Source organism: Rattus rattus, chromosome 2 (assembly GCF_011064425.1).
Source record: "Rattus rattus isolate New Zealand chromosome 2, Rrattus_CSIRO_v1, whole genome shotgun sequence".
Taxonomy (NCBI): Eukaryota; Metazoa; Chordata; class Mammalia; order Rodentia; family Muridae; genus Rattus; species Rattus rattus.
Window position 1 is genome coordinate 83,163,431 of NC_046155.1, and position 12,228 is coordinate 83,175,658.

The 12,228-nt window shown below is 50.2% G+C and overlaps 1 protein-coding gene across 1 annotated transcript; it reads left to right on the forward strand.

The window, feature by feature from the left end:
- Positions 1 to 322: 322 nt before the first annotated feature.
- Positions 323 to 3,828, forward strand: Itpripl2 (ITPRIP like 2). Its single transcript, XM_032895063.1, has 2 exons — positions 323 to 389; positions 1,717 to 3,828. The coding sequence occupies exons 1-2, from the start codon at positions 323 to 325 to the stop codon at positions 3,564 to 3,566; spliced, it is 1,917 nt and encodes a 638-aa protein (XP_032750954.1). The 3' UTR covers positions 3,567 to 3,828.
- Positions 3,829 to 12,228: the final 8,400 nt, after the last annotated feature.

A 12,228-nucleotide genomic window follows, 5' to 3' on the forward strand; every position in this document is an offset into this window, starting at 1 on the left:
GAGCTACTGGCCACCGAATCAGCAGCAACCTCAGATCCAGTAAGAGACCCTGCCTCAAAAACCAAGGTGGACCTGAGGAATAACACCCAAGGTTGACTTATGGCTTCCACATCTATATGAACACACAACACACACACACACACACACACACACACACACACACACACACACACACCTTAGCCTGACTGGTTCAGTCAGGATCTCCTGGACTAGTGCTGGGAGGAGCATCTGTCCTGGTTCAATGGTTGGGCTCTCATATGCTCTAACTCACTTACCCTTGCTCTCCTTATACGGCCGCAGGGTGGAATAAGTGTGAACGAATATGGACGACTATTCAAATACATTCAGATTGTTCCTGGGACTATCGAGTTATGAAAAAGCGTTTCCAGGTGGGAGAGTCCTCACGAAGGACTCAGGGGAAAAAATGCCCAAAGGATGAGAAGGGACCTGTGGACCTCACCCCTGGGCACCCTGCCCTCTGACTCCTCCAGATGGAAGCATAGCTCTGCAAAGGTTGTATGACTTTGGGTGATCTTTGGAACCTGGCTGGGCTTAGTATCAGAAAAACAGAGAAGATACTACCTATTAACATAGATATTAGCACTAATATGTACCACATGACTAATGCAGGCATAAGTCCTTTGCAAAACAAAGCAAAAATAGTTATTTCTTTTTGAAAACGTGTGTGTGTGTGTACATGCACACGTGTGCTTGCATACACAAGGAGGTCGGAGGATAACTTGTGGAACACTTCCCTCCCTCCACTATGTAGGCTCCAGACCAAAACTCAGGTGGTGAAGCTGGCCATCAAGCCTGTCTCCTGCCCTGTAAAAACTATCATTATCTCCTTGCTCCAGCTCTTCCAGGTTTCAGATCCAACACTACCCCCTCAGACACCGTACGGTTTGGGGAGGACTCTGGGGAATCGCCCTTTGGAGGATCAACCTGTACTCCTTCATTCAGCTTCCTTTCAGAACATCTACCGGTGGGATCTCTGTTTTTGAGACTGAGTCTCTCTGTGTAGCCCAGACTGGCCTTGAACTCATGACTCCATCCTCTGGAGTACAGAGATCAGAGGCAGTCACCACCACCTTTTTGTTCATAGTCCAATTTTTACAAGGCCGTGAGCTTAAATGACAGGCAAGAGAACCTCCTCAACTGCATTGCCAGCCCTTAAGCTCCTGCCTAGTGCTTAGTAGGTACTTAATGTAGGTTTACAAGACAGCACAGCCGCAGACAGCTAGGGGCCACTTCCGCCCGAGTCTGCCACGCCACCAGCGGGACTCGTTGGGGGTGGGGCCGGGCGAAGGGAGGGCCGGGCGGTGGGACTGCAAGCCTTCCTCCGGCAACTTCCCAGTAAGTGCGGGATCAGATGCAGCCACCGCCCCGGAACCAGGCCTTCCCTGTTCTGCCTTCCAGGAGGGGGCCCAGGAATAGCCCCCGGGAAGGCAGTCTCCAGCAAGTCCCGAAGTCCTTCTGGCCACCCGGCGTCGAACCAGGCGGAGGCTAGGAGGGGCCCGCCCTCCCCGCGAGGCTCCAGACTCCGGCACTTCCTCCCGGCTGCCCGGCGCGGCCTTCCCCTCCGAAAGAAGAAAATCTCCGGGCCCGAGTAACCTGGCCGATCGCCCCGGTGCGCTGTTGCGCTGGAGCCAGGAGGGCCGCCCAGGGTAGGGTAGAAGTCCGGGGCAGAAGCCAGCCGAGGGCAGCGCGGCTGAGACGGAGCGGGACAGGAACAGGGCGCGGTCAGGGGCCGAAGCGAGCTGCGCGGGCGGCGCCTGGAAGGGGAACTTGAGCTGGGAGTGGAGGCTGAGCAGCGGTACTGCTGGCCCCGGCGCTGCGAGCCCGGAGCCTCCTCCAAGGCCAAGGACACGGGGGCCTCGGGGCCGCCGGGACGCCGCGCGCATGCTGGGCAGGGGACACCACCCGGGCTCGCGCCCTGGGCCGCCCGGGCTCCCGGCACGTCCGTGCGGTACACGCTCAACCTGAGGGTCTTCTGGCCCTTGGTGACCGGGCTGTGCACGGCGCTGGTGTGCCTCTACCATGCCCTACGCAGCAGCGAGGGTGCCCGGGCCGAGCCCCCCGACGGCGCAGACAGCGGCTTCCCGCTGCTCAAGGTGGCAATCCTTCTTCTCCTCTGCTACATCCTCCTACGATGTCGCCACACCATCCGCCAGCGCCTCTTGCCAGGCTCTTCCCGCCCATGTGGCCATGCCAACTTCTCAGCCAGATCCTTGCAAGAGCCAGGCCTGAGCATCTTGCTGGAGAGTTACTATGAGCACGAAGTGCGCCTATCGCCACATGTGCTAGGTCACAGCAAGGCGCATGTGAGCCGGATCGTAGGGGAACTGGTGCAAGCTGGCCGAGCCCGAGGGTCTCCGGGCCCCATCACCGGTGGAGCGCTGGCTTTGGCCTTCCGGGGAGACTTCATCCAGGTGGGCAGCGCCTACGAACAGCATAAAATCCGGCGACCCGACAGCTTCGACGTGCTGGTGCCACTGAGACTCCCGCCGCAGGTGGCGCTGGAGCCACGGAGCCTAGGGACTGAACCTGCTCTGACCCCGGCCTTCCGCAGCTGCTTCGTGTGCACCCTCAAGGCACCGCCCTCGCCGTCGGGGACCTCGACGGGCCAGTGGCATCGCGACTGCAAGCCCTTCGCTGAAGGCTTCTGTGTGGATGTGCAGGGCCGTCGCCACCTCTCAGCTACCCTGGTGCTGCGCTGGTTCCAGGCGCACCTCCAGCGCTCCTTGGCCACCGTGCGCTACAGTTTGGAGGGTCGCTGTCGCGTCAGCCTGACCCCAGGGGGTCTGGAGCAGCCTCCCACCCTCCACATCCTTCCCTGCCGCACGGACTATGGCTGCTGCCGCCTTTCCATGGCCGTGCGCCTCATCCCGGCTGTCCACCTGGGTGAAGGCGTCTTCCTTGTGGCACCGCCGCCACCACCCTCGCCTAGTGGGGCTCTGTCAGAGCTCCCAGGTGGCCTGCGCGCTGAGGCACTGTGGGGTGTGAACACAGCACGTCAGGAGCAGAAACTGCTGGGCTGGCTTCAGGAACGGGCGCCTCCAGGTGCCTGCTACCTCAAGTGCCTGCAGCTGCTTAAGGCCCTTCGAGACTTGGGTGCCCGCGGGCTGGACCCGATGGCTGCTACACACTGGGGACGCATCCTGTCCTCCTACGTGCTCAAAACAGCGGTGCTCGAGGTGCTTCTGAATGAGGGGGGCCCAACACCTAGCTGGGACGAGGCATACCTGAGTGAGTGCTTGGAGAAGTTGGTGAAGTTCCTTAGGGACTGCCTGCTGCGACGCCGAGACCTCTTCCATTGTGTCCTAGGCCCGGCTGGGGCAGCTGCCGAGGTTGGACCCCTGCCCAAGGTGCTGCGTGAGGCCCCTCCAGTTGACCTCCTGGCACCCTTCGACCAGCATGCCCGGGAGCTTGCAGCAGCGCGGTTACTGTCCACCTGGCGAAGGTTGCCCCAGCTTCTCCAGGTCTATGGTGGTCCCCGTTACCTTGCCAGGTGTCCTGCACCCCGGAGTCAACGCATCCAGGGCTTCCCGGAAGATGAACCATGAACACTGATTACACACCACTGACCAGATGCCCCTTTCCCACGGATGAGAGCACCGATGGCAGCCAAATAATAGATGAGCTGTCCCAGGTGTTGGAAAATTTGAAGGATGTCACAGGATTTGGTGGCACGAATGTTCTGTCCTAAGGCTCCATGGCCTAAGATAGCAGTGGCATCTTCTGCAGACCTAGTAGAGTATCCTGGGTGGTCTTATACACCTATCTCTCTGTCCCCCAAATTATTAAAAGCAATCATTTTTTATTTACTTACTGGGTAGATACTAGGTTCTCAATTGGCCCACAGTTTTGGAGGGGCATTGTATGTATGCTTCAATGCTGGGGCTGGAATCCTATGCTAGGCTGGCCCTCTACCACGAAGCTACGTCCTAGGCCCCTACTTTGTTTTTGTTTTGTTTTTAAAGAATCCTTATCCACAACTGGAATTGAAATTCTAGTCCAGCTGTTAGCATTCCAGAGTCCTAACTTAGTTATTTCCATGAGCATGCATGTATTTTTTCGTAGTGCAATCACAGGTTTGTTGAATAAGACTAATGGAGTTGTCATAAATTAAGTGACCCACATGCTAAGAGGTGGCCAGGAGCTGGTTAGAGACTTTCAGAGCAAGTGGCACTTTATGTCCAGTCATTTTTTTGTTCTATGTTTGTCGGAACCAAGGGCTGTTCCAAAGAGCTTCTGCACAGTTATATGAAAGACCAGGGCTCTGAAGAGCAGCCGTTCAGCGCTCTTCCAGGTCACAGGTGGGGATCTGCACTTGACACTCAATACCTGTTGGTCTGAGCCAGGCAGAATGCAGAGGGAAAAGATCCTTAATTAAAACGGCTCTGGCAAAAGTGTAGAACAGAAGCCTTGAAATGATCCTGCCTAGGGCTCACCGTAAGCTGGACACAACCGGCTTATGTTTCAAAGCTTCTGAGCAAGGGCCCTGCAGGCTTGTCTCAGAGCATAAGGACCTCTGAGGAGAAAATGCTTGGCGTGCTGCCTGATATCCGGGGAGTGGTTGGGGGTTCTTCATTGCCCAGACAGTCTTACATCATCCTGAAGGTCAGTTCTTGCTTCTGCTTATGACTTGTATGTAATATAGTAGCTTGAGGTATGTGCCAGGAGACCTGTCAGTCCCCAGCAGTGTGCAGACATAGATGACAGCAGCCGCAGGAGAAAGGAAGGAGCTGGCCTTACGGTGCTTTGCTTTTCTTGGCCTTAAGCTTCCCTGGCCTGGGTGCCTTTTGCTGTTGGGAGGAGCCCATTCTCCAGAGCCTCCTGTCCTCCCAGCTTCCAGACAATGTCCAGTAGCAGCTCAAGTTTAGAAAGTTTCGTCTTCCTCTCTCCTGATGGGAAGTGTGGCCAGTCTCAGTAATACTTAGGATTTAAAACACAGCAGCAGCAGCAGCAGCAGCAGCAGCAGCAGCAGCAACAACAACAACAACAAAGACCTGTGTTCCCTTAGACTCTTTAAAGTGAAGGTTGGAAGTCAAAAAAAGTCACATGAATAGGGTCAATGTTTAATTCTTAGCCATTTGGGGAACTCTGCAAACCCCCTTTCTCTGGGACACCTTCTCATTTGTCCTTGGCAACTCCGAGTGAAAGAGAAAGAGCTATCTCGTTGATTTGTTTTGGGGACCATTCCTCTTGATACCCCAGAGATCATTCCTAGTTTTTTTGAGGCCAATATTTGGTCATAAGGTACAGCATCGGATGAAAGGGTTGTTCTGTCAGCCTCTCGCAAAGATAGAAACTGCACAGTGGGTTTGATTTTAATTACTTTAAAAAGTCAATGCCAAGGGAAGATTGTGCGTGCATGCGCGTGTGTGTGCGTGCGTGTGTGTGTGTGTGTGTGTGTGTGTCTGTGTGTGTCTGTGTGTGTCTGTGTCTGTGTGTACAATACACACATGATTTCTATACTCAGCCTGTTGCTTCCTCTGTAGTCATTAAATTAGAACAGGGGAGAGGTGAGTTTCCAACTAGTTCTAGCTAAGGAATCCTTTTTTAAAAATATCTTGATAATATTTTAAAGTATAAATCTGGTTAGGATCACAGATATGAGTAGCTTATATAAATATCTCTCTTGCAAGGTTTTTTCTTTTTTGTGTTAATTACCCAAAGCTTCATCCATCCTCAAACTGTTAAAATTTATTATTATTATTATTGTTATTATTATTAAATTAATGGGCATTGTGTTTGTGAATTTAAAAAAAAATTAATGTTTTATTTAAATGCCATGCTGAACAGTTGTTCTTGCTATGTGGCAACAAAAACTTAAGAGACTTCGATCAATCTTGATCAATTTTTAGTGATCTGAAACATGTACTGTGTACAGATGCAATAATATGGCTGTTAACGGAGTACAGTGGCTGCCCAAGGCCTTTAAATTCAACTCAGTTCTGCATTTCATTATGGCAGCTGTCATGGCCTCTATTTGACATGTATACATTTTTGGTGCTGGAGACTCATGTATGCCAATATTCTCATATAAGATGGCTCTACCAAAAAGTAAAAAGTTGTTTAGCCAGTGCCCAAAGGAAACGTTTGAGGAAGATGACTCAGTCCTTCTGCAGGCAGACATTTAGTAACTCCCACTGCTCAGCTCGGAGCCTTCCTGGAATGCTTGTCGTGGGCTGGAAGAATATGTGTTCTGCAAAATGAAGTTTGAGTGGAAAGAGGACAGTTTGCGTGGATGCAAATATTCTGTGAGGATTTAGGGAAGGAGGCTGAAGATGGATGTGAAAGGAAGAGATGGCGGGGAGACAAGTGAGGACACCTCATGGGTGGGAGAGGGTTTTAGGTGAGGAAATGGGTTTTTAGGTATGTGCTATTTCCGGCCAGGAGTCACAAACTCTGTAGCCTAAAGGCAGGGAAATAAATAAGAGGGGGGAGGGTGTGGTTGGGGACTGTGCCTACCTCACGGGAGGCAGCTCACCTCAGCTCCAGGCTGGAAAAGAAAGGGTGGGGCTAAGAATCAGGATTTCCAATGAAAATACTGAAGCTCATTGGTTTTTAATTTAAGAAGTAATTTAAAATGTCTGAAACCAAGTGAGGCAGATATGATATTTGGTAGGATGAGGACACCAGTTTGTGACCCCTTGCCTTACACAGTTAGCCTTCCCCCAGGTATATATAGGCTTATATTCTTTGCCAAGGAGACGATGATTATTTATATATAAGTGGGGGTGTGTTAGTTCATTTCTACTTTATCTCTCAGAGTTAAGCTTTGTGATAGGAATTACAGCAGAAAAAATTAACACAGCCACAGATAACATTTATCCCCAGTTCCTGGTAGGGCTCCCATGCAAGCCTGGCTCTCCAGTTAAAATCCCAGCTATAGCACTTGGGGCGATTTTTTTTTTTCCTGGTGATTTGAGGTCGACTTCTCAGCCTGGCTGGAGCTTGCAGATGAGTAATGAAGAAGAATTGCAGAATAACTTCTTTCTTTGTTGCCCATGGTAACCTGGCCTGGGCCTTTCCAATGTTGGTTGGAGACATTAAACACCAGCAAAACCAAACCAGTATCCACAGCCAGTGGTCCAACCTTTGACCAAATTGCATGGATTTGTACGATTCCCACCTCCAAGAGCACTGGCAGGCTTTCTATTCTCTCTGACTCAGTGTCTCCCACCAAAATGAGCACCAGGTGAGCCTCCTCCCAAAGCACCTTTTGTCACTTCCCAGAGGAAGCCATGTCCCCCTCTCCCCCCAGAATTGTGCTTCCCAGCTTTGGCCTTGACAAAGAGGTTTTTTCCCCCATGTCTACATACACAAAGGAAAATTTTCTCCTGTGGTGGAAAAAATGAACCTCACCTAAATCTCTGACATCCCCAAGAGGAAAACTGGCTCAGTGTTACCCCTGTGGTACGTGTTAGTTTTTTCCCCTTTCTTTAATTGCTTGTCTGTAACTTAGACATATCTATTTATTTTTTTATGGCACACGGTGGGGTGGGAGTAATGCTGGTGTATAAGTCAAGAGAGATCTGGTAAATTCCAGATCATGTACACAGAAAAAAAAAATAAGCCGAGATCTGCAGCTAACTGCTATGTAGTCTGGTTCTGGAAGTATTAGATAGGCAGGGATATTTTAGCACCTTTTGGGGGTGGGGAGGATGCCTTGGCTCAGTCGCTTGACTTGAAGCATTCCAGCTCCGGCTGTTTTTGACGTGCCTTCTGACCCCAAACTGCATATTGGGATACAGTTTGGGGTCACAGTTACAGCCTAAGTTAATTCCAATAAAAGAGACCAAAGAGTTAATCAGACCTGGCTGGCTGCGTAAGACTGTGTGATTAAGGATGTCTTCATCACGCTGTTTCCGTGGCCCCAGTGGGCAAGGCCTGTCACTCATCTTCATTCGAAGTGGAGTGTATTTGCACTTTCGATCCTGTGGGTCACTTAGGGACCTTGTTCTTTCCAATTTTGCTATATCAATAAAGGAATTTCTGGAAACTTCTGGACTATGTGTGGCTTTGGGGATCCGGGTGCTGGTGCCTAGGCCTGCACCAGCTTTAACTTCTTTGTATAAACTTCAGTGGCACCTCCCCCCATTCCCCAGTGTGTGTGTGTGTGTGTGTGTGTGTGTGTGTGTGTGTGTGTGTGTGATGGGTTCTGGGGATTAAACTCAGGTCCTCCTCCTGTTTGGGTAGCAATCACATTACCAGCTGAGCCACCTCACCAGCCTACCTCAGAGGCTTTTCTGGAACTCTGTCTCATGATCCTGCTGGAGAGAATTGTTTGCCCATGTGGAAGAAAATGCCCCGCAGACGTACAGCTGTGCCCTTCCCAGCCCCCTCCAACATGATTCAAGTATTGGCCTGTGTAATTCATAGTTCAAACATTTTGCCCAGAAACTCTCTGGGCCCTGGGGCCCTCTCGACACGGTTAACTGCTAACGCTGAAAAACACCCGGCTTAGCGGAGATGGAATCTTGGGGACCAAGTTGGGCGGTTGACATCTCAGCCAGGTAGGCCTCAAGGAAAGCCGCAGCTATCGACGACTAGTTGTGGGTTAAGCCTCAGGGAAAGTTGATGAGTACGTTTTATTTGGTTCTCCATTAAAGTCATAGAGTCCCAGGCCGTTGAAGGCAGAGCAGAGATAGCAAAGAGACACAGTGCGTCTTCCAAGTTTACAGACAGGGGTTGGCAATCAAGCTTCCAAATTACAGACAGCGGATGAGGGTACCGGGCAGGGAAGTCAAGGAAACCAACAAGAGAGACACCGCATAGGGTGTAGAGATTTCCAGGAGGGTGCTTGGAGTGGGTGGTGCCTAAGTAGAGAGGTAAAGACAGGCAGGAATTAGCCAAGCCAAGGAAGTGGAGCTGCTGTGGAACACTACACTCAACCCCACAGTGAGGGAACTATGTAGCAGGGGAAAACTGGTCACCTCAAGTCACCAGGAAGCAAGGAAAAGGACCTACAGTCACAGTATCTACTCTCAATGACCCGGCTTTCTCTATGGCCCAACCCCCAAAGGCTCCGAGATCTGCCCATAGCACCACAGCCGGAGGACCAAGCCGCTACCATAGGGACTCAGGGAGACATTAAGACCCAAGCCATCCCAGAAGGGCATGAAGAAAAGGCTACATTTAGCTACAACTTATAAAAATCTGATCTACAGTGACATCAACAAGCAAGGATTTCAAAACCCATACCCTCTACTAGCCTGGATGTAGAGTTCCACGGGGGAGGGATGATTCAGGATCCGGGCATCTATTCGCTTTGGCTTTCCAGATAGTTTTATCTTAACTTCATGCAGTGTATGTCATGATTCCACAATGACCACTATTCTTTTCCTATAGTTGACTTGTTAAGAGAAAGGGGAACTGACTACACAAAGCAGAGGTCTTCCTCTCAATTCCTAATGAACAGAGCCCGGTCACATGACATATTTGCAAGGGAGGCTGGGAAGGAGCCTGGTGCACGGCTTTAAGCAGCCCTGAGTGAAATAGGAATGGCCAATGAGTATTCGTGCCTACTTGCCATAGAATCTGCCAATCAGCAAAGTCCTAGAAACAAATTCCAGAAGATTCTACCACAGAGGGAGCAGTGGAGGACCTATGGTTTCATATCTATTTGATTTAGACTGTCAGCATGTCATAAATTTGACAGGTGTGCCTGGTCTCAGGGCCATGTTTATTCATGACGATGATTATTATTTTGATAAGTCAGTTAATTGTTTTTAATACCACCTTCCAATGTTCAACATCAGAGTGAAAACTCACCCCTTGATAGGGGTGCTGGAAGAACAATGCACGAACACGGGTTGGGGGTGGGGGAGTGAGTCAGATGTTAGCAGTCTACCCCTAGGATCTGCACACCAGATTTTTGGAATGAGGGTGAGTTTACAAGAGGGGATCCTCCTCAAGCCTCAGTCCATTGTTCCTCTATCACAAGAGTTCTTCTCAGTGGGACCAAGGATGACTGCAGTTTTGAACAGGAGTAGCTGACTGTAGAAAGACGTCCATCCAGTTAGAGGCTTGCCCGTGGCCATTTCCTTCTTCCACGGGGCCTTGTCCTCTCACCAAATGTTCTCCAGTTGTCTTAATTGCTACAGTTCCAGACACAAGGCTCAGGTTCTCAGTAGCCTTCTTAGGATACACCAGAGACTTTGCAGTGTTAGGATACCCAAACTTGGGGTCCTACCGTATGCCGATAAGATCAGAACCTTACGACGGGGAGCAGCCTAAGCAAGGACAGAACTCCATGGATGAATGTAGACTAGAGTCATTAACCACTGACTTCTGTCTGGTGGCCCTTCCAGAACCTTCTGCCTGTGATTTCAACACCAAGAATGATGGAACCAGTTGGTATTTGTCATATCTGCTTCCTGGCAGAGACAGAAAGGTTGAAGGGTGGGCAGCAGCGGTGATAACGGGCAGAGTTCTTGGGCTGAGAAACACACAGCATTATTGCTGAGCAGGCATGGGACTTGCATTTGCAGGCTCTTCTCCTTTCTCCAACTCCAGGAAGACAGGGACGAGCTGGGTAAGATGTAGGAGTCATAATGAAACTTCTCCACAGAGAAAAGCTCCAATATCAGGAAGAAAGACACGACAACCCTTCTATAATCTACCGTCCGGGAGAGAGCATCCCCCAGACTCTTGCTTTCTGTCACTGACAAGATACCAGACACAGTCACATTTTTAAGAAGAAACAGTCAGAGAAAGCCTGTCTCAAGAAGAAAAAGAGGAGGAAGAGGAGGAGGAAGAATAATACTCCGGCACAGTCCTGAAGGCTTCAGGCTATGGTCAGTTGGTTCCATTGTTTCTCCCTCATTGCCACTGGGAAACACCAAGAAAGAGATGGGGCTGACCTTCCCTTCAATGGCATGACCTCCAGTGACCTAACTTCTTCCCACCAGGCCTAAGTGCATAGCAGTTCAACCCCCTGCATCCCTTCCAATCACACCATGGACTGGGAACCAAGTTGTTAATGCATGGACTTCAGGGAGAGACATTCAGGATTCAATGTGCAACAGCTATTGTCTGTCTTCATAGAATTCTAGCTCTTTACATGAGCATCCAGTGACTTCTTCATTCACGTGTGCATGCACATGCCCCGTGTGTGTGTGTGTGTGTGTGTGTGTGTGTGTGTGTGTGTGTGTGTGTGTGAAGGCAGATGTCGGAGTGCATGCATACTTGTGCATATGCACGTGGCAATCAGCGGTTAACCTCAGGTGTAATTCTGAGGCTCCATCTGCCACCTGTTTATGATTTTTTTGGTTTTGGTTTTGTTTCAAAACATATCCTCCAAGTGGCCTAGAACTCACCCAGTTGTCTGAACTGATTTGGTTGCCACAAAGCCCCCCAGAATCCATCCACCTTCCCAGCACTGACATTGCAACCATGTGCCACCACACCTGGCTTCACATAGGTCCTGGTGACATAACTCAGGTTCTCATGAAACCAAGGCAAATGCTTTAACGATAGCAGAAGGACAGATCGCTACCCAACTCCTAGCCACCGTCTATCTCACTCTCTCTCCAACCCCTCTGGAGGTATAGTGACTCTGAGCTGGCCCTGAAAAAGAAATTCACCTTCCACTGAAGCCAAGTGGGGGAAATAACCCAAGCATCCCTTTGCCTTCCAGACCCAACCAAAAGCTTTTAAGGACCTAATCTCTCGAAAGAGGTTTGTCTCTATGGCTTATTTAATCATTAGTCACTTCAAAGCAGGAGCTAAGCCTCAGTGGCTATCGATACCTTATCAAAATGAAAGCATCAAAACATTTCTGTCATGGAGGCAAATGGCCAAGGTGCCTGGGACGAGCAGCCTCAAGGGCAAGAAACTGCAGACAGAAGACACTGCCTCACACGACTCAGATGTCACACGGGCAAAGGCTGTGTGAGCCCGATGCTTTTGCTGATAAATACAGTTAACTTTTCATATCCATGGCTTGCACATCTGTGAATTTAGCCAACCACAAGTCAAAGGTTCAAAAGAAAGAAAGAGAGAAAGAGAGAAAGAGGGGAAGAGAGAAAGAAAGGAGGGAGGGAGGGAAGGAAGGAAGGAAGGAAGGAAGGAAGGACGGATGGACCCTGGAGGCCAGCACAATGGCTCAGCAAGTAAAAACACTTGCCCAGAAAGCATGCTGGGAACTGACTCTTAAAAATTGCCCTCTGATCTTCACATAAACACTTGTGGTATATTCATACCCACATGTACACA

Excerpts from the sequence above, each read along its gene's own strand:
- Itpripl2 (XM_032895063.1), top strand. The coding sequence starts at position 323 with ATGGACGACTATTCAAATACATTCAGATTGTTCCTGGGACTATCGAGT. Across the intron at positions 390-1,716 it reads TTATGAAAAAGCGTTTCCAG|ACGGAGCGGGACAGGAACAG; the intron begins GTGGGAGAGTCC and ends AGCGCGGCTGAG.